Source organism: Asterias rubens, chromosome 12 (genome assembly GCF_902459465.1).
Source record: "Asterias rubens chromosome 12, eAstRub1.3, whole genome shotgun sequence".
Classification (NCBI taxonomy): domain Eukaryota; kingdom Metazoa; phylum Echinodermata; class Asteroidea; order Forcipulatida; family Asteriidae; genus Asterias; species Asterias rubens.
The window spans coordinates 7,988,292-8,008,017 of NC_047073.1; the positions used below are offsets into that span (position 1 = coordinate 7,988,292).

General features: G+C 36.3%; 1 protein-coding gene across 1 annotated transcript in view; it reads left to right on the forward strand.

Annotated features, from left to right (window-relative positions):
- Positions 1–19,726, forward strand: part of LOC117297619 (mucolipin-3-like) — a 36,080-nt gene that overhangs the window by 4,345 nt on the left and 12,009 nt on the right. Inside the window, exons 3-5 of the mRNA XM_033780744.1 lie at positions 2,925–3,116; positions 11,600–11,753; positions 14,550–14,637. Coding sequence (XP_033636635.1) covers positions 2,925–3,116; positions 11,600–11,753; positions 14,550–14,637 — 434 coding nt within the window. The remainder of the gene's footprint in view (positions 1–2,924; positions 3,117–11,599; positions 11,754–14,549; positions 14,638–19,726) is intronic.

Below are 19,726 nucleotides of genomic sequence, written 5' to 3' on the forward strand. Positions count from 1 at the left end.
TGCTGTAAGAATATCATCATTGAACCAGGAGACTTCAGTTCGGACCTTGACTGATCTCGTTTTCCAAGGTGCGTATTTATCCAAGATGCCACTGACTGTATTCTCATATTGGCTGACATAGGAATCCAAGCAGTCATGATCAACTTCTAGATTTGCTAAATGAGTGCCTATGTCGCGGAACACTTCGGGAGGATTCACATGTTTCCATTGTCGGCTCTTTATAGTGACGGTTACACATGACTGCATAATGGTCATATAATCCAGGTAGAATGAAAAAGTTTGAGACAATTGGTGGGGAGATTTCACGAGTTATGACAAGGTCCAGGCAATGACCGAGACGATGAGTCGGCTCCTTGATATGCTGGGTAAGACCAAAAGCTTGAAGTAGATGCTTAAACTGGTTTGCATTGGTGTTGTGGACGTCATCAACATAAATGTTAAAGTCGCCGGTAATGATGATTTCCGATGGATGAAGCAGAAATTCCAAAATCGAATTCTCAAACTCCCTTAGAAAACTTGAGAAAGTCACATGTTGGCCGTTTGAATCTCTTTCAGGTCTGTATACAATGACAAGGTGAACAGATTTAGAGTTTCCGGAAACTTCAGCATGGAGAGATTCAAAAGTTGTGTACTGGACGTCATTACTTTTCACAGAGACAGATAAAGTAGATCTGTACAGTATTGCAACTCCTCCACCAGTCTTGTGAGGTCTTGGGATTTGATGAAAGTAGTAGCCAGCAGGGGTACACTGACGACATGTTAAGGTGTCGTCTGGTCTCAGCCATGGTTCTGAAACGGCAACAAGGTCCAGATCTTTTTGCAGAACAAAATCAGCAAAATCGTCATACTTGTTACAGATGGACTGTGTGTTTAGAACACAAAGGCTGAGTTGAGATTTGGCTGTAGTCACTGGTACTGGAACAGAAGGGAGTGTAACTTCGGGTACAGGGGGTTTATGAACAGTTCTACGGCGACCAGTTTTTTTACCACGATGTGTAGGTCGGTAAACAGTGCTGGGATTTACAAAAAGGCCAAGGTTCTGTAATGATAATATACAGGAAGGCAGAAGAGTTGTAGCATGTGTGGATGGGGCATAACGGAGACTGAGAAGCTTGTTCCGTGAGTAGGAATTTGCAGAGTTTGGACTAGCTTCTGCTGAGTTTGAGTTATTTACACCTTCAGGGCCGGGATTTACAGCAATGTCACCAAAAAGCACAATTTCCAAATGAAAAGTGGCTGGGGAGTTGTCATAGTAAGAAACAGGGCATTTCAGATATCTTCGGCGGTGGATGAGGCCGAGATGTGTCTTTGGCAGGATGCAAGCACCAGACACAATTGATGCTGATGGAACAAAGCTGACCACAGATGAGTCAGTACAGTACAATGGTCTAGCAAGCAGGGAGAGAATGAAAAGGATACTTACCTCCATTGTCCCCAGATGGGCGAACAATGTCCATGGATTAGGTGGATGACTGCACAGGAAGCAGCCACCTAGGTAAGTGTGTGTAAGCTTTATACACCAGAATTCTCAGCTGAGACAGTGAAAAATTCCAACAGAAAAACACTGTTTTCACAATTCAGATGACTCCAGGATACACAGAAAAAGTCCTGTAGATTCCAGGTGTAGTAACAAATCCAGTTGTATAAGAATAAGAACACAAATTGAGCAATATACTAAGAAATTAGCAACAAAAACACAGAGCTGATTTGAGTGGCCGCTGTCAGACGCTCAGTCAAACATTTTAATAAACCGGATAGTCTCTAATTTTGTTCATAATACTGCATTGAAGCAGACCCTCCAACCACAGAGGGGGAGGGGGTTGAAGCCTAACTTGTCTTTATAACACACCTCTTGCTTTTTCTGTATTCTGGTTGGCTAAACACTGTCACGTGTGATGAACTAATATAGTCTAGTGATCGCGCACGCGTGTTTTGCGGGAACTAGTTCCCGAGCGGGCACTAGTCTTTAAAAATAGTGCCCCGTTACAGCACCCTCTCTTGACTTGAACCGTGAACAGCAACTACAAAACTTCCTTTCTTTTCCAGATTTCTGTTCTTATATCACATTTAAGACGTGTGTTATGAAGCACATATTGACTGGCATAATCATCGGTAACTAGTGTACGTCTATTCTTCCTCGGGCCTGTGAGTGACCAGATAAGAGGCCTATTTCCCGAGGCCGAACTTCTAGTCACTCAAAGTCAAAGGGAATAGACCTACACTAGTTACCTCATTGCCAGTCAATATGTATATTAGTGGATTGGACAACTGTGTGCCTTTCAGCTAGTGAAACCATGTCTCTGATAGAAGTACAGTCCAAAGGAAATCCCCCAAAAATTAACATTGGAGGATTATATCAGACTTCTTGTCCTGGATTAATATTGACAAAATTCCTGAGCTGGATCGAGGTAATTGAACTGTACTCCACATGCAAGGCTCTTTCCTCAGGTTGGATTCAAACTGGGGTGTACAGGGAAAGAAACCACTGAGCCAACATGATTTCTACAGACAATGTGATGACCTGTGACATTTGTATCACATGTTTACAAAAGAGCCACCAAGCCTAGACTTCCTGCAGGCACGATTTGTACACAGCTCAATGGAAAACAACATAAAATCTTATTTTATGGAGATTGCACGGTCTAATTCTTATCAGCTTTTGATATGATGAAAGAGGGCACCTAAAAACTTGTCAAGCTTTTACTTTCATAACTCTTGGATTTATGTGGAAATTATGACACAAAATGTCAACTTTACCATTTGATCAATGCAGTGTATTGCCTGCCAGACAAGCCAAAAAATGTACAGGAAAACACTTACTGTAAACAAAGGTCACATGGTCTATATAAACAAATTGTTTCCAAGTTTGCTTGTTCACCACTTTATGTGACCATCCTTACTCTTTCATTTGCTTGACTTCACAGCTAGTACAATTTGGGACGAGTCAGTTCAAGCAAGCAACATTCTTTGAAGACAACGAGAAGGCTTTCAACAATATTTTCCTGAAAGACTGGGACCCTGGTTATGACTCCTTTGCGTATCCTAAAACCAGACAGCTCTATGCACTCTACTTGAAAGAAGACGTTTTCCAACATTTGGACTATGCTATTTACCAGGTAAAAAATTTGGCTCGTTTTTTTCTCGGGTAAAAGAACTTTGTGAAATAGATGGGGGAGTGATGTGGCTGTCTCATGTTGGAGTTTCAATAATACTTTGGGCTAAGCAAAGATACCAGAAGTATCAGAAGTTTGTGGAAGTGTCGTGGCCGAGCGTTTAAGAGCACCGAATTAAAACTCTGGTGTTTCTGATCAGAAGAGTGTGGGTTTGAATCCCCAGCCGTGACACTTGTGTCCTTAAGCAAGACACTTAACCATTGCTTTGTCCTTCAGATGGGATGTAAAGCCGTTGGTCCCATGTGTTGTGTAACGCATGTAAAAGAACCCTGTGCACTTATCAAAAAGAAAAGGGGTTCGCCCTGGTGTTCCTGGCTGTGGCTGCTGTATGCGCCGTACAATAGGGTCTCAGAATTCATCTCTGCAATAACCTATCTTTCTGAAAGTTTGTATATAGGCCTACTCAGCCCCTTGAGTACCTTGTTTGGTAGATACCTGTGCTATAAGATTTCAATATTATTAGGTGTGCGTGCTCATGCACGAACACCTATTGTTATTGCTCTGTTTTTTTTTTTCTTCTCCATCTTCCTTCTTCTTCCCGTCAACTCTTATCTACAGCATAACTCAAGATTCAAGCCAAACTGAACCTTGAAACTCACCAGACAATTGAACCTCAATACGAAGACGGCACAGTTTTCATTACGTCACGATGACGTCATTAGGTGTCAAATTACAGGGTTTTTAAAGTTGAAAAGGAACCATTTTCGTTTTGCTGTATCTTATCGAATATGAAAGCTATGATGTTCAAAGTTTTCGCATCTGATAGACCAAGACTGGGGCAACATTTGAAAAGTTAATGCCAAAATCGTACGACCTTAGCATCCGGGTCGTTACCCTGGGTCGAAGTTCACCTTCGGGTTTTTTTCGTCAAAAAACAACTTTCGAGCTTTTCTACGGAATAACTCAAGATTGAGATTGAATGGAATGTTGAAACTCAACAGATAGTTGAACCTCAGTATCAAGACAACACATACTTAATTACGTCATTATGACGTCATCGGGAATTGAATTACGTTAGATCAAAGTTTAATATTTGTAAAAATCATAACTCAAAAACTATGAATCGGATTTTGACAATCTACACATCATCGGATAGATCATTAAAAGTTGGACAAATGCTTCACAGAACACGTAAAATATTTTTAATACTAGTGCAAAACAAAATTTGAAAATTTCATAAAATCTTATCGTATTCATGTTTTTAAAACTACTGATCATTTCAATGAATTTTTGTTTCAGATTGTAAAACAGCAATCCCGCTCAATCTTTTGCACAGAAATAACAAAATTTGGACCTTTACATCAGTCGAAAAGGGACGTCAAAGCACCTGTTGACCCACGCGTTTACCCCATTTTGATCAACAACGCACGCTATGTACGCTATGCAGTGCAAGCGCGGGAATTCCCAAAAGTGCTCTCTTTAGTCCAGCGAAAGAGGGCGCTGTAACGTTTTTAGTAACATCGAGCGCTGAGTGAATCGCGGTGAATCGCAGTAGTTGAGTAATAATGAACGTCTCGCACCAAAACTACAAGTAGGAATACATATGCATTGATGTTATAAGATACATTATACACCTTCAGATAGTCCATCACATAATTATAAAATGTTTACAAGTCATACATCAGCTGAAAGGTTTTAATGAACTAGTCAGGATCTACACAAATGAAATCAGTTTAAACTTGGCTTCTTGTTCAAACCGGAGGTTGAAAATAATTGGTCAAAGAAAAATAATTTCACAACCACACATTTTGATTTTTTATATATTTATACGTCATTGGGTAGGTATGTAACAACTTAAGAAACGATACACAACATTGACTATTAAACCTTGACCTCCAGTTAAACAGGAAGATGCAGTTAATTATTTGAAAAAATATTACCCCAGAACCAGAAATTAGTTGTTTATTATCTGAACGTCGTCAGATAAGGCTTTGAAAAACACTACTAACGCTATAATTTGTGACCTGACAAAATTGTCTTCCGGTTAAAACCGGATGTTTAATATTTGAAAAAAATCATAACATCTGAACCATACATTGGATTTTTTCAATCTATGCATCATCTGAAAGGTCTTAATAGACTTATCACGTGCTATACAATATGCGACTCTTGTTTGACCTTGACTTCCAGTTAAAGTTGGAAACTGATATATAATGGTTGAAAAATAAAAAAAATCGTAAACCACATGATTTGATTTTTATCATCTATACGTCAAAAGAAAGAACTCAAAAGACATCACCAACGCTACCAAGTGTGACCTCATTTGACAGTACCTTCCGGTTCAAAACGGAAGTTGAAACTTTATATTTGAAAAAATCATAACTTCTAAACCAAATATTGGATTTTTACAACCCATCCATCATTTAAAAGGTCTTAATAAACTTATCACGCCCTACATAAAAAGTAACCGCTATTTGACCTTTTATCCGATGCAAACCGGAAGTTGGTGTTTAATTTGTAAAAAAATCATAACTCCTTAACCAGTCATTGGATTGATGAGGTAAAATGTTGTCACCAATTCATTCACTCACTCACCACGAACACCTTGTTTTTGTAGTAAACAAAAACTGTACATGTACCTCTAGTTATTATTATTATTAGGTGTTCGGCCAACAGCCGAACAACTATTGTTATTGTTCTGTTTTTTGTTTTTTAGGTGTTCGGCTTTTAGCCGAAAACCTATTGTTATTGTTAAGTTTTTTTTTTTTTTTTTTTTTCTCCGTCTTCTTCTTCTGCCTGAACGTTCTCCGCCAATTTTGAGAAAAACTGAAACTTGTATGAACTTGAAACTTCTCATGAACATCAACCTCGGTGAGTAGACGGCACCGCAACTTTTTTGGAATGGTGACGTCATTGATGACGTCATTACGTTAAATAAACGTGAAATAAACCTTAAATAATTAGAAAAATCATATCTTCAAAACCAAAAGAGCTACGTTCAAGATTCTTTTTTTACATAAAACCTCTTATAAAGATCTACAAATGCGGTGCACAACGTGACCCCATTTGACCTTTACTTCCGGTCGAAACCGGAAGTTAAAGTAACAAATCATGTTATTTTGGGCTCTAGAGCTTAAGTGAATAAAAATATGAAAAAATGTCCAATGCATAAAATTTTTTTAAACTCAAGAGCATTCTAAAAATATAATGTGTGACGTCATAGCTACGTCACAACGAAAATGGTACACGAGGTCGAAAAAAAAATTATTTTGCTATCTCAAAAAATACAGCATGTACGGACTTGAAACTTACCACGTACTTAGACCAAAGCGTGTATATGACAAAGAACAAAATTTGGAATGATGACGTCATCGATGACGTCATTATATTAAATTGAAGTTTTTTATTAAAATACTCATATCTCCAGAATCAGATATGCTACATACGTGATCTTTACACCATATGAAAGGTCATGAAGTATTAAACAAATCTTACACAGGGTGTGACCCCATTTGACCTTTACTTCCGGTCGAAACCGGAAGTAGTAGTTTGTTTTATAAAAAATCGTATCTGAATAATATTATTTTGTGTATTAATATAATAACTTAATTTTAAGGCCCTTCGACGATTCTACAAATGTTTACAATGTGTGACCTCATTTGACCTTCATTTCCGGTCGAACCCGGAAGTATAAGTTTGTACATACAAAATTGTGTATCTTATTAATGAAACGTGGTACATTAATAATCATTACATCAATTTTGAGCTCTCTGTCAATTCTATATGTTTTGCACAAAGTGTGACCCCATTTGACCTTTAAATCCTGTCAAACCGGAAGCTGAAGTTTAATATGACAAACCTTCATTTCTCCGTCTTCTTCTGCCTGAACGTTCTCCGCCAATTTTGAGAAAAACTGAAACTTGTATGAACTTGAAACTTCTCATGAACATCAACCTCGGTGAGTAGACGGCACCGCAACTTTTTTGGAATGGTGACGTCATTACGTTAAATAAACGTTAAATAAACCTTAAATAATTTGAAAAATCATATCTTCAAAACCAAAAGAGCTACATTCAAGATTCTTTTTGTACATGAAACCTCTTATAAAGATCTACAAATGCGGTATTCTTTCACCAAATCATAACTTTTCATCTAACCAACGCTTTTTTACGACCAAAACTTCATCCAAAAGGTCACCCACAACTGCGAACCCAATTTGACCTTGCGGTCTTCAGGTTTAACAAAATTTCAAACATTCCTATCTCAACAACTGCTCGTCATATTTTCACAATGTTTGCATCAGTTTGCAAATTGTTGACCGTGCTCAAACTTTTGCATTGACATGACCCCTGTTTGACCTTTATTTCCAGTCGTTTAAGCGCACCTGCGTATTATCCCCATTGGTACAGCACTAAAACCGTATGTACAACGTACAACGTGTTACACCTATACAAACCCCAAGTGTGCTGCAACTTCCTGTATAGTTTCTGCTCAAAGCGTTTTGTCACTTAATCCTTCCCTTCGGTTAAATCTAGTCTCTTCTACAGTCGTCAATATTCATAAATTCATATTTCCTTAACTACACAAGCCATCTCGACAATATACACCATATGAAAGGGCTCCACATACTTCACAAAAAAGAATATGTTGATGACCTTGTATTGACCTTTTCACCTGTCTAAACTGGAAGTTCTAAAAAACGCTTAGAAAAAAGGTTATTTAATAGCTATTCACTTTGTTTTCACAATAACACACAGCATAGCTCACTATCTCCCCAGTCAACTAAACTTAAAAAGTGATGGCTCGTTAATTCAGGCCAGAAATCCGAACACCTCGAATTTGTTATCAAACAAATTCTTATGTCTAGTTTTCCTCGCGTTCTTCTTTCCCTGCGAACCTTCTCCAGCAATTTTAAACAAAAGTAAAGCTTGTACAAACTTAAAACTTACTATGTACATAGGCAATAGTGAGTAGACGAAACCGCCACTTTTTGGGAATGATGACGTCATTGATGACGTCATGGCAAGGTTTTTAAAGTAGAAAAACGACATTTGCTTTTCGCTGTATCTCAACGAATATTAATGCTATGATGTTCATACTTGGGCATCAGATAGATAAAGACTTGGACAACATTTGTAAAGTTAACGCCAAAATCGTATGACCTCATCTTCCGGTCGTACCGGAAGGTCAAACTCTGCCTTTGTGTTTTTTGTGTTTTTTTGTAAAAAAAGACAATTTGTTGTCATAACTCAAGATTGATATGGAATTTAACATTGAAACTCATCAGACAATTGAACCTTAATAATAAGACCACACAAACTTAATGATGTCATGATGACGTCATCAGGTTTTGAATTACAACAAATCAAAGTTAAATATTTTAAAGAAATCATAACTCCTGAACCACATGGTGGATTTTGACAATCTACATATCATCGGACAGGTCGATCAAACTTCAAAAAACGCTACACACAAAATGACCCCATTTGACCTTGACTTCCGGTTCAAACCAAAAGTTGAACAATTTTACAATTTTTGATCTCTAAAACTACGTACATTTCAACATAAATTTTGCATCCCGTTATAGATGACTAATCCTGCTCAAACTTAGCGCTAGTTTAATGGTGTACCAACATTTTACAATTGAAGTCCGCTCATATCATATTCGGCGTCAAATTGTTCCCCTGTTCGCCCTTCTCATGGCTTAATTATCAAAACGGAATTAAAGACGAAGCTTCGCTGAGATGGCCACCTACTTCAGTGATTCGTATGACTTTTAATTATGTGAGAAAATGCAACCAGAAAAAGACGAACATTGGTTATGCTTTGATCAAACACCGGGAAGCGGATTCGTGACATCGACTCGTGAAGGGTGTTTCTATCCGGCACTCACGGCAGTGTTTAGCGCGCTACACGGTAAAGCTTTGTGAACAAATCATTGCTTTTCAAAATAAGTGTTTATTTAATGCCTAACAAAATCTAACGTGCATCCCAGTTATCGTAGTTGTATCTGTACCCGTGTCGTACACTTGCGAAACCTCTGTAATACTTACAGTTATTTACAGTTATTTACTTCACAAGTCTAAAATTAGTAAACTGTTGTTTCGTATAAAGTTTCCCCAAATCCAGTTAACCTTTTAAGAAGTTTACTCTTGAGTTAAACATCACAAGGATCACAAAACCTTCAAACTTTGCACATAGTTAGCTCTTTACTAATAAAATACATCGCTTTAATAAGTATTAACCTTAGCATTTGTTTTCTGTGCAAAGAAAGGTATAAATGTAATAGATTTACACTTTTACTTTCTGTGAAAATTAAAAAGCTATCAACAATCTGTTCATAGATTTAATTTTCCTCGTGTTCTTTTTTACCTCTGAACCTTCCCAAGCAATTTAAAAAAAAAGTAAAGCTTGTACAAACTTAAAACTTACTGTGTACCTCGGCAATAGTGAGTAGACGAAACCGCCACTTTTTGGGAATGATGACGTCATTGATGACGTCATGACAAGGTTTTTAATGTTGAAAAACGACATTTGCTTGTTGCTGGTTATTTAATAGCTATTCACTTTGTTTTCACAATAACACACAGCATAGCTCACTATCTCCCCAGTCAACTAAACTTAAAAAGTGATGGCTCGTTAATTCAGGCCAGAAATCCGAACACCTCGAATTTGTTATCAAACAAATTCTTATGTCTAGTTTTCCTCGCGTTCTTCTTTCCCTGCGAACCTTCTCCAGCAATTTTAAACAAAAGTAAAGCTTGTACAAACTTAAAACTTACTATGTACATAGGCAATAGTGAGTAGACGAAACCGCCACTTTTTGGGAATGATGACGTCATTGATGACGTCATGGCAAGGTTTTTAAAGTAGAAAAACGACATTTGCTTGTTGCTGTATCTCAACGAATATAAAAGCTATGATGTTCATACTTAGGCATCGAATAGATAAAGACTTGGACAACATTTGAAAAGTTAACGCAAAAATGGTACGACGTTAACTTCCGGGTCGTTACCCTGGATCAAAGTTCGCCTTCGTGTTTTTTTTATTAAAAAAAAACTTTCGAGCTTATCTACGGAATAACTCAAGATTGAGATTGATTTGAACGTTGAAACTCAACAGATAGGTGAACCATGGTATCAAGACACCACAGACCTAACTATGTCATAATGACGTCATCGGGCATTAAACTACACTAAATCAAAGTTTAAAATTTGTAAAAATCATATGGCGCGCAATTTGGGGGGAATATCCAACGGCGCTCTCTTTGGTCCAACGAAAGAGGGCGCTGTTGGGTATAAAGATTTTAGAAACATTGAGCGCTATGTGCAGAGCGGAAAATCGCAATAGTTGAGTGATAACGTCTCGCACCAAAACCACAACCTTTTTTGAATTGATGACGTCATTGATGAAGTCATTACATTAAATAGCTAGAAAATTTATATCTTGAGAATCACAAATGCTACCAATAAGCTATTTTTATGGTCTTTTCCACGACAAAAGTATTTTGTTAGTGTTTGACCTTGCTTTCGTTTAGAACCGGCTTTTTATCGTGACATAAGATTTTCAGTTGAAAAACTAAACCTAAAAATCCGGAGTGGCTTTGCATTAACGATCGCATTATGGCACACTTTTCTAAAACATTTTAAGGGGATTCTCAAATCTGTAATGCACATTTAACTATAAAATAACGACACATTGTATAAAAACATCTTTATGGTTCAATGTTTTTGAATCACGTCATCACGTAACGTCCAACCGAACACCGTGTTTTTGTAATTAACAAAAAACACTATGTCTAGTTATTATTATTATTATCATCCCAGGGCTGTACCACATGGATAAGAGATACACTGTGCAAAGTGCTTTATGGTCTACACCCAGTTTTGAGTTTGGGCAGGAAGGTGCCTGGCTTTAGTAATAATAGGACACTTCTTTAAGGTTGCGGCCAAAGCTCTGATGTTTCTAAGTATTGTTTGAAGCTTTGCATGGTGTGGAGAAACAAGAAGAAACTATAACTAAATAGTAAACTTGCGCGTATAACCATGTATAATCTCTTAGGGTGAGTGTTGGCTCTGAAAAGAGCCAGTTGGGTCTCGACGTTTCGAACAGTATACTCTGCTCATCTTCAGCAGAGTGTGGGTTCTAGTCCTTGTCGTGACACTTGTGTCCCTGAGCAAGACACTTAACTTTAATTGCTTCTTTCCACCCAGGGGTAAATGGTAACCTGTAAGGGCAGAGATGGTTGTTTTGATTAATTTAGTTTAGCACATATTTGTTGCATAGGCTGTGTACTCCCCTGGGAACTGAGATGGGTTAAGGAATGAATTAAATGGTCCAGTGACCAGGGGTTATACATGCATGTAATGGTGGAAGCTCTTTGAGATGCCCATTGGGTGTAAAAGGCCCTATGTGCAAGTTTATTTTTATTATTAAATTTTTTATTATACTATAATTATTACTATTATTATTATTAACGTTTTCAGTATTCGCAATTGGAGAATATAGCCATCGGGACCTATGAGTTTGAAGTATTAAACGGCACTGAAGATATTTACACCATGACGTTGTGTAACAAGCACTTCACATCAGTCGAAGGCAAAAATGGAACATTTGATGTCAATCTTACTACTGCAGTGGGTAAGATAAACTATTTCATGTTTTTAAAGGCACTTGTTGACACCTTTGGTAATTGTCAAAGACCAGTATTCTCACTTAAAGCCATTGGACACTTTCGGTATTAAAACAGTATTGTCCAAGGCCGACGCTTCGTGTATCACAACATATTATATCAAATAACAAACCTGTGAAAATTTAGGCTCAATCGGTCATCGGAGACGGGAGAAAATAACGGGAAAACCCACCCTTGTATCCGCGCGTTTCGCCGTGTCATGACATGTGTTTAAAATAAATCTGTAATTCTCGCTAACGAGAATTGATATTGTTTTACTGTTTTCTCAAAGAGTAAAGCATTTTATGGAATAATATTTCAAGAGAAGTCTTTCACCACTACCTTCTGTAAACCCTGTAAGTTATTTGTAAATCTGTGAACTTTTTTTTTTTTCTGTACTGAAAGGGTCCAATGGCTTTAAAGATGCTATGTCAGATTTTTTGCCGATTTGACCAAAAAATGTTGATTTAAAATTCAATAGGTATTTTGGTGGGGGGTCGAAAAAGTTACAAGCTTTCATTTGAGCCATTGCTTGGAAAAGTAAGCCAATTATTAGTAGCAGTGAAATAAAGTGCTCAAAATTAGTTTTTGTCGGGATTCCGACAATATATCACGTGACCTATTCTATTGTGTTTTATAAGAAACGTTTTAAATTTTTGTCATGGTTCCTGACCATTAAAAGTAAAAGTTTAACTTTTTTTCTTTAGAGCGGGTGATACTCTTTGAAATACCATTCACTCAAAAAAATCTATTTTCTAATGTTTGGGGCCAAAAATCTGACAAAGCATCTTAAAAATAACAAATCTGTGAAAAATTAGACTCAATTGATCAACAAAATTTCAAGAGAATAATGAAAGGAAACGACCTTGTTGCCAAAAAGCACAAACCGTTGATTATTTTCTCTTATAATGTAGGCCTACAGGTAGGCTCATCAATGATACAAACAATTGTATTGTATATCAACGTTCAGTGCTCCCTGTTTTTGAATAGGTTAGCTTTTAGTGTTCATACTCATGGCTTGAAATTATCTTACCAGTCAAAAAATTTGATTTCAGAGGATTTTAAAGTAACTCATTTTTTGATTACAATTCTCCCCCGTTTTAGAAAGTATTCTCCACAGTTGACGAATCAATCTAACTGTTGTAGGCTAACAATTGAAAAAATAAATTCCAGTTTGTTTGTTTGTTGGCAGTATAACGCATTGTTAGTCGTGTTTGTACACCTAGACTACTACTTTATTTTTGTGTGTCAGCTAGGACGGTTCCCAGCAATGAATCATTCATGAAAGGTGTGCGTATCTTCGATATTAGCAATCATAGTTTGGAGTACAAACTGTGGCAATGTAATGTCATGTAACTGTATCTCCCCAAAGGAAATTTATATGTTTACAAAATTATATGTTTGCTTATCAGTTTCCTTCATGATGATTTGTGTTTTTTCGCAAGTCATTATTCAATCAAATTGCAATGTGTTGTGTACTATTAATTCTGTATTTTCTTTTATAGAAATGTCTAGCCTGTAAGGACAGGGATGGGAGCCCAAATACTACAAAACATTTTTTTATAATTTATATACATTGGGTTATTTATTGGACATAATATTAAGTGACATCCAACTGAACGCTTCAAAATGTTGCTTGATTTTCACACTCTAAGTATCTTGAACTATTCTGACAAAAAAAGCTGACGTACAAAAATAAAGTAGGAGTCAATACTTGTGGATTGAGCGGTAATAATAGATAAAGAGATTTTATTTCCTTGTTCTTCACACCCAGCTGAAAAGAGAGGGGTGGATTGTTTTATCAATGGAGGGGATACATATTTTGTTGTCCTTTGTTTCTGAATCTTACTATCGTCTTCTTGTGTGAAATTTGTCCGTGTGTACAAACACGACTAACAATGCGTTATACTGCCAACAAACAAACAAACTGGATTTTTTTCAATTGTTAGCTTACAACAGTTAGATTGGTTCGTAAACTGTGGAGAATACTTTTTAAAACGAGGGAGAATAGTAATCAAAAAAATTGTTACTCTAAAATCCTTTAAAATCAATTTTTTTTGACTGGTAAGATAATTTCAAGCCATGAAGTATCATTGTTGAGCCTACCTGTTTAAGTAGTGTAGGCCTACATTATAAGAGAAAATAATCAACGGTTTGTGCTTTTAACAACAGAGGAATTATGTTCAAATAACAAATAACTCTTTATTAGAAAAAACACTAACTCAAATACTTTCAAAATAACATTGAAAGCACCTGTTGGTCCCTGCAATTTGATTGCAGGATCTATCCAGTACACTCAAAAATTTGTTACGGATACCTGCCCTGTATGGTATCCTGACAACATCAATATGGAACCACAGCAGAACCTGACTATTTTTCACGCGAGAAGTCCGTCGTCTGCTAGGTTTTCTGTATTGTTTTAAATTTGTTTTTTCAGGGACAAGGACTAAAAATTTGCCTTGTATCCACCATTTTCGGATTCAGCACCCACTAATTAGTTAAATCAGGTACATGTATGTTACCAAATTTTACTCAAAAATGCCCTCGAAGTTGTTTTTTTTTTAAATCTGGTCTAGACTAATACTAAGCATTCTTTGCTTACATAGCTACAGTGTAGTACAGTAATTCAGCAGTTGCACAGTTCGAGTAAGTGGAGAATGAATGGTGATCGTAAGCGCAAAATTCGCCAGTAACCAGAGCCATGAAATTGGTCTAAAACATTGCAAGAGCTCTTTTAAGTAACAAGAATGGTTTGCTTTTTGCAGATTGTCAGCAGTTTGAAGTTTCACCGACAGCTAACATCAGCATAAAGACAGTTATGAAAGACAAGAACTTCAGTCTGAACTTTGACAGGTGAGAGAGAACTTTTTTGTTTTTTATCAAAAGTGTCAACCAAGATTGGCTGATAAAACGCCAGAGGGCAGGCAGGGTAGCAAGATTGGCTGATAAAACGCCAGCGGGCAGGGTAGAGTTCATCATTATCAATGTGCTAGAAGGGATATAAATACTTAATTCTTTTTATTTTTTAAGTACATTTTTTAGTTTTATAATTGTTTTATATTGACGATTATGTTTTTTGTTTTATCACTTTTTGTTTTTTTATAACGGTCCCTTAATAATTGAATATATGACAATATTAAAGACACTGCACACCTCTGGTAATTGTCAAAGACCAGTCTTTTCACTTGCTGTATCTCAACATATGCACAAAATAACAAACCTGTGAAAATTTGAACTCAATTGGTCGTTGAAGTTGCGAGATAATAATGGAAGAAAAAACACCCTTGTCACATTAAGTTGTGTGCTTTCACTTGCTTGATTCCGGGACCTCAAAATCTAATTCTGAGGTCTTGAAATCAAATTCAAATATTTTATTGGAAAATTACTTCTTTCTCGAAAAGTACGTTTCTTCAGAAGGAGTCGTTTCTCACAATGTTTTATACTATCAATAGCTCTCCATTGCTTGTGCTAAGTAAGTTTTTATGTTAACAATTATCTTAAGTAATCACCAATAGTGTCCATTGCCTTTAAGTGATGTTTGAAGATTGCATGGTTTGAATAATAAGAAATAATTATACAACATTAGTAAATTAGTAAACCATACATGCACTTCTGTATTAAAATATTTTGTGGGAGTGATGGCTCTGAAAAAAGTCGGTTTTGTCTGGGCGTTTTAAATAGTTTACTCTGCTCGTTTTCAGCAGAGTATACTGATCAAAACATTGAAACCACCGTTTTTTTTTAGAAGCAACACTACTCAAAAGAGATTATACAGAACCAACACTACTCAAAAGAGATATAGAACTAACACTACTCAAAAAAGTTATTTATTACAGAACCAACACTACTTAATACACAGGAACCAACACTACTCAAAAGAGATATAGAACTAACACTACTCAAAAAAGATATTAATTACAGAACCAACACTACTCAATACACAGGAACCAACACTACTCAAAAGAGATATATACAGAACCAACACTACTCAAAAGAGATATAGAACTAACACTACTCAAACAAGATATTAATTACAGAACCAACACTTCTCAAAAGAGATATATACAGAACCAACACTACTCAATACACAGGAACCAACACTACTCAAAAGAGATATATACAGAACCAACACTACTCAATAAACAGGAACCAACACTACTCAAAAGAGATTATACAGAAGCAACAGTACTCAAAAGAGATATTTACAGAACCAACACTACTCAATACACAGGAACCAACACTACTCAAAAGAGATATATACAGAACCAACACTACTCAATATACAGGAACCAACACTACTCAAAAGAGATTATACAGAAGCAACAGTACTCAAAAGAGATATTTACAGAACCAACACTACTCAATAAACAGGAACCAACACTACTCAAAAGAGATTATACAGAAGCAACACTACTCAAAAGAGATATATACAGAACCAACACTACTCAATATACAGGAACCAACACTACTCAAAAGAGACATACATGTACAGAACCAAAACTACTCAAAAGAGATTATACAGGAACCAACACTACTCAATACACAGGAACCAACACTAATCAAAAGAGATATTATACAGGAACCAACACTACTCAATATAGAGGAACCAACACTACTCAAAAGATATACATGTACAGAACCAACACTACTCAAAAGAGATATATACAGAACCAACACTACTCAATACACAGGAACCAACACTACTCAAAAGAGATTATACAGAACCAACACTACTCAATATACAGGAACCAACACTACTCAAAAGAGATTATACAAACCAACACTATTCAAAAGAGGTACAGAACCAACACTACTCAAAAGAGATATATACAGAACCAACACTACTCAAAAGAGATATATAAAGAACCAACACTACTCAAAAGAGATATATACAGAACCAACACTACTCAAAAGAGATGTATACATAACCAACACTACTCAATATACAGGAACCAACACTACTCAAATGAGATATTACAGAACCAACACTACTCAAAAGAGATATTACAGAACCAACACTTCTCAAAAGAGATATATACATAACCAACACTACTCAATATACAGGAACCAACACTACTCAAAAGAGATATTACAGAACCAACACTACTCAAATGAGATATTACAGAACCAACACTACTCAAAAGAGATATTACAGAACCAACACTTCTCAAAAGAGATATATACAGAACCAACACTACTCAAAAGAGATATATACATAAACCAACACTACTCAAAAGAGATACAGGAACCAACACTACTCAACAGAGATAATATTCAGAACCAACACTACTCAAAAGAGATATACCGTATACAGAACCAACACTACTCAAAAGAGATATATATACAGAACCAACACTACTCAAAAGAGATAATACAGAACCAACACTACTCAAAAGATATACATGTGAACAGAACCAACACTACTCAAAAGAGATAATATACAGAACCAACACTACTCAAAAGAGTTAATATACAGAACCAACACTACTAAAAAGAGATAAACCGTATACAGAACCAACACTACTCAAAAGAGATACAGGAACCAACACTACTCAAAAGAGATATACAGGAACCAACACTACTCAATACAGAAAGGTTTCTCAGGATATAATGTATGGTATTAAAGACACGGACACTATTGTTAATTGTCAAAGATCAGTCTGCTCACTTGGTGTATCTCAACATAATGCATAAAATAACTAACTTGGGAAAATTTGAGCTCAATTGGTCGTTGAAGTTGCGAGTTAGAAAAAGACACCCTTGTCACACGAAGTTGTGTGCTTTCAGAAACTTGATTTCAAGACCTCAAATTCTAAATCTGACAGTCTGAGGTCTCGAAATCAAATTCGTGGAAAATTATTTCTTTCTTGAAAACTACGTCACTTCAGAGTGAGCGCACAATGTTTTGTACTATCAACCTCTCCCTATTACTCGTTACCAAGTAAGGTTTTTTATGCTAATAATTATTTTGAGTAGTTACCAATAGTGTCCACTGCCTTTAATCTTTATGAAGAATAACATTTCATGAAACTGTACAGATTAGATTTTGAATCATAATAAAATATATTCACCACACAAAACCTTGTAGGCTGTGCCATAAAACCTTTGGATGTGTTATGTTTATAAGCAATACTTCCTTGTTTCTGCTTTCATAATTTGCGTTTAAAGAGAGGTTAAAGACACTGGACACTATTGGTAATTGTCAAAGACTAGTCTTCACAGTTGGTGTATCTCAACATAATAACAAACCTGTGAAAATTTGAGCTCAATCGGTCGTCGAAGTTGCATGAAATTAATTAATGAAAAAAAAACACTTGTCGCACTATGATTACGTGAAGTTGTGTGCTTTCAGATGCTTGATTTTGAGACCTCAAATTCTAAATCTGAGGTCTCAAAATCAAGTTCGTGGAAAATTACTTGAATACAATGTTACTTCAGAGGGAGCCGTTTCTCACAATGTTGTATACTACCAACCTCTCCCCATTACTCGTTACCAAGTAAGGTTTTATGATAATAATTATTTTGAGTAATTACCAATAGTGTCCACAGCCTTTAAAGAGAGATTACTGATCATAAAAACTTACACCATGGTCCAGTGGTTAGACTGCAGGACAAGGTTGTGGGTTCGAATCATGCCCAAGCTTACCGCTGATTTCATTAAAGCCATTGGACCCTTTCGGTTCAGAAAAAAACCAAAAAGTTCACAGATTTACAAATAACTTACAGGGTTTACAGAAGGCAATGGTGAAAGACTTCTCTTGAAATATTATTCCATGAAATGCTTTACTTTTTGAGAAAACAGCAAAACAATATAAATTCTCGTTAACGAGAATTACGGATTTATTTTAAACACATCATGACACGGCGAAAGGCGTCGAAAACAAGGGTGGGATTTTCCGTTGTTTTCTCCCGACTCCGATGACCGATTGAGCCTAAATTTTCACAGGTTTGTTATTTGATATAGAAGTTGTGGTACACAAAGTGTGGGCCTTGGACAACACTGTTTACCGAAAGGGTCCAATGGCTTTAATGACTAGCATTGTCGCCTAGTTACTGAATCAAAATTTCTTGCTTTGTGCAATTCATAACCATAGACAGCTAACCAATGTTTGTATGAGAGAGATTGGCTTTCGCCAGCTTGGTGCTAACATGTATATCCCCTCTTGGAAGTTTGCCGAGTTCCCTTGGCGGGAAGACAGACAGATTATAGATAATAATTAAAAGCTGTTAATATAACATTGTGAGAAACAATTATCTTTGAAGGAATGTGATTTTAGAGAGCGCGGTAGCTATTCAAAAACATTTCAATATGAGAAACATTTCTGCATGAAACATTTCTCAGATTGTGTATGCCAATTACAGGTTATTCATAACCGCTCAAGTTTTTTGAAAATATCTCATAAAAGCTACCACTTTTTGAAATGAATTTTGTCGGTTAGTTTAATGTTAATATTATCTCCATTTGTTTAGAAGGACCTTTGTTAGTTTTAACATGTTTTTAAAGCTAATATCATGAACCATCACTGAATACACAGGGTCCATAATTGCATGGCTCTCCTTACCCCACATTTCTGTGAAATCGTATTTCATCAGATCAAAGACATACTGGGTTTTTTAAAAACACATTACACAGTGAGGTATTATTCTTCATTCATAAATACCCCAGACAGTTTCTCCACTCCTATTAGTGGAGAGCGCGTCATGTGGGGGTGTTTAAACGGTTGATAATGAGCAGTGTTTATAACCGGCTGGCTTCCGCGTGTCTGGCGCGCAAGATTATCACGCGGAACATAATTCATAGCTATTAGTAACAGCGCGTAATCTATTTCTAAGTGCGCGCGCGTACACATAACCCACACGCAACAGACTCTTCACAAAGTTTTTGAAAAAAATATTTAAAACCTCGAATTTTCAACTGTCAAAGTGTCTGTAATTGTATTTT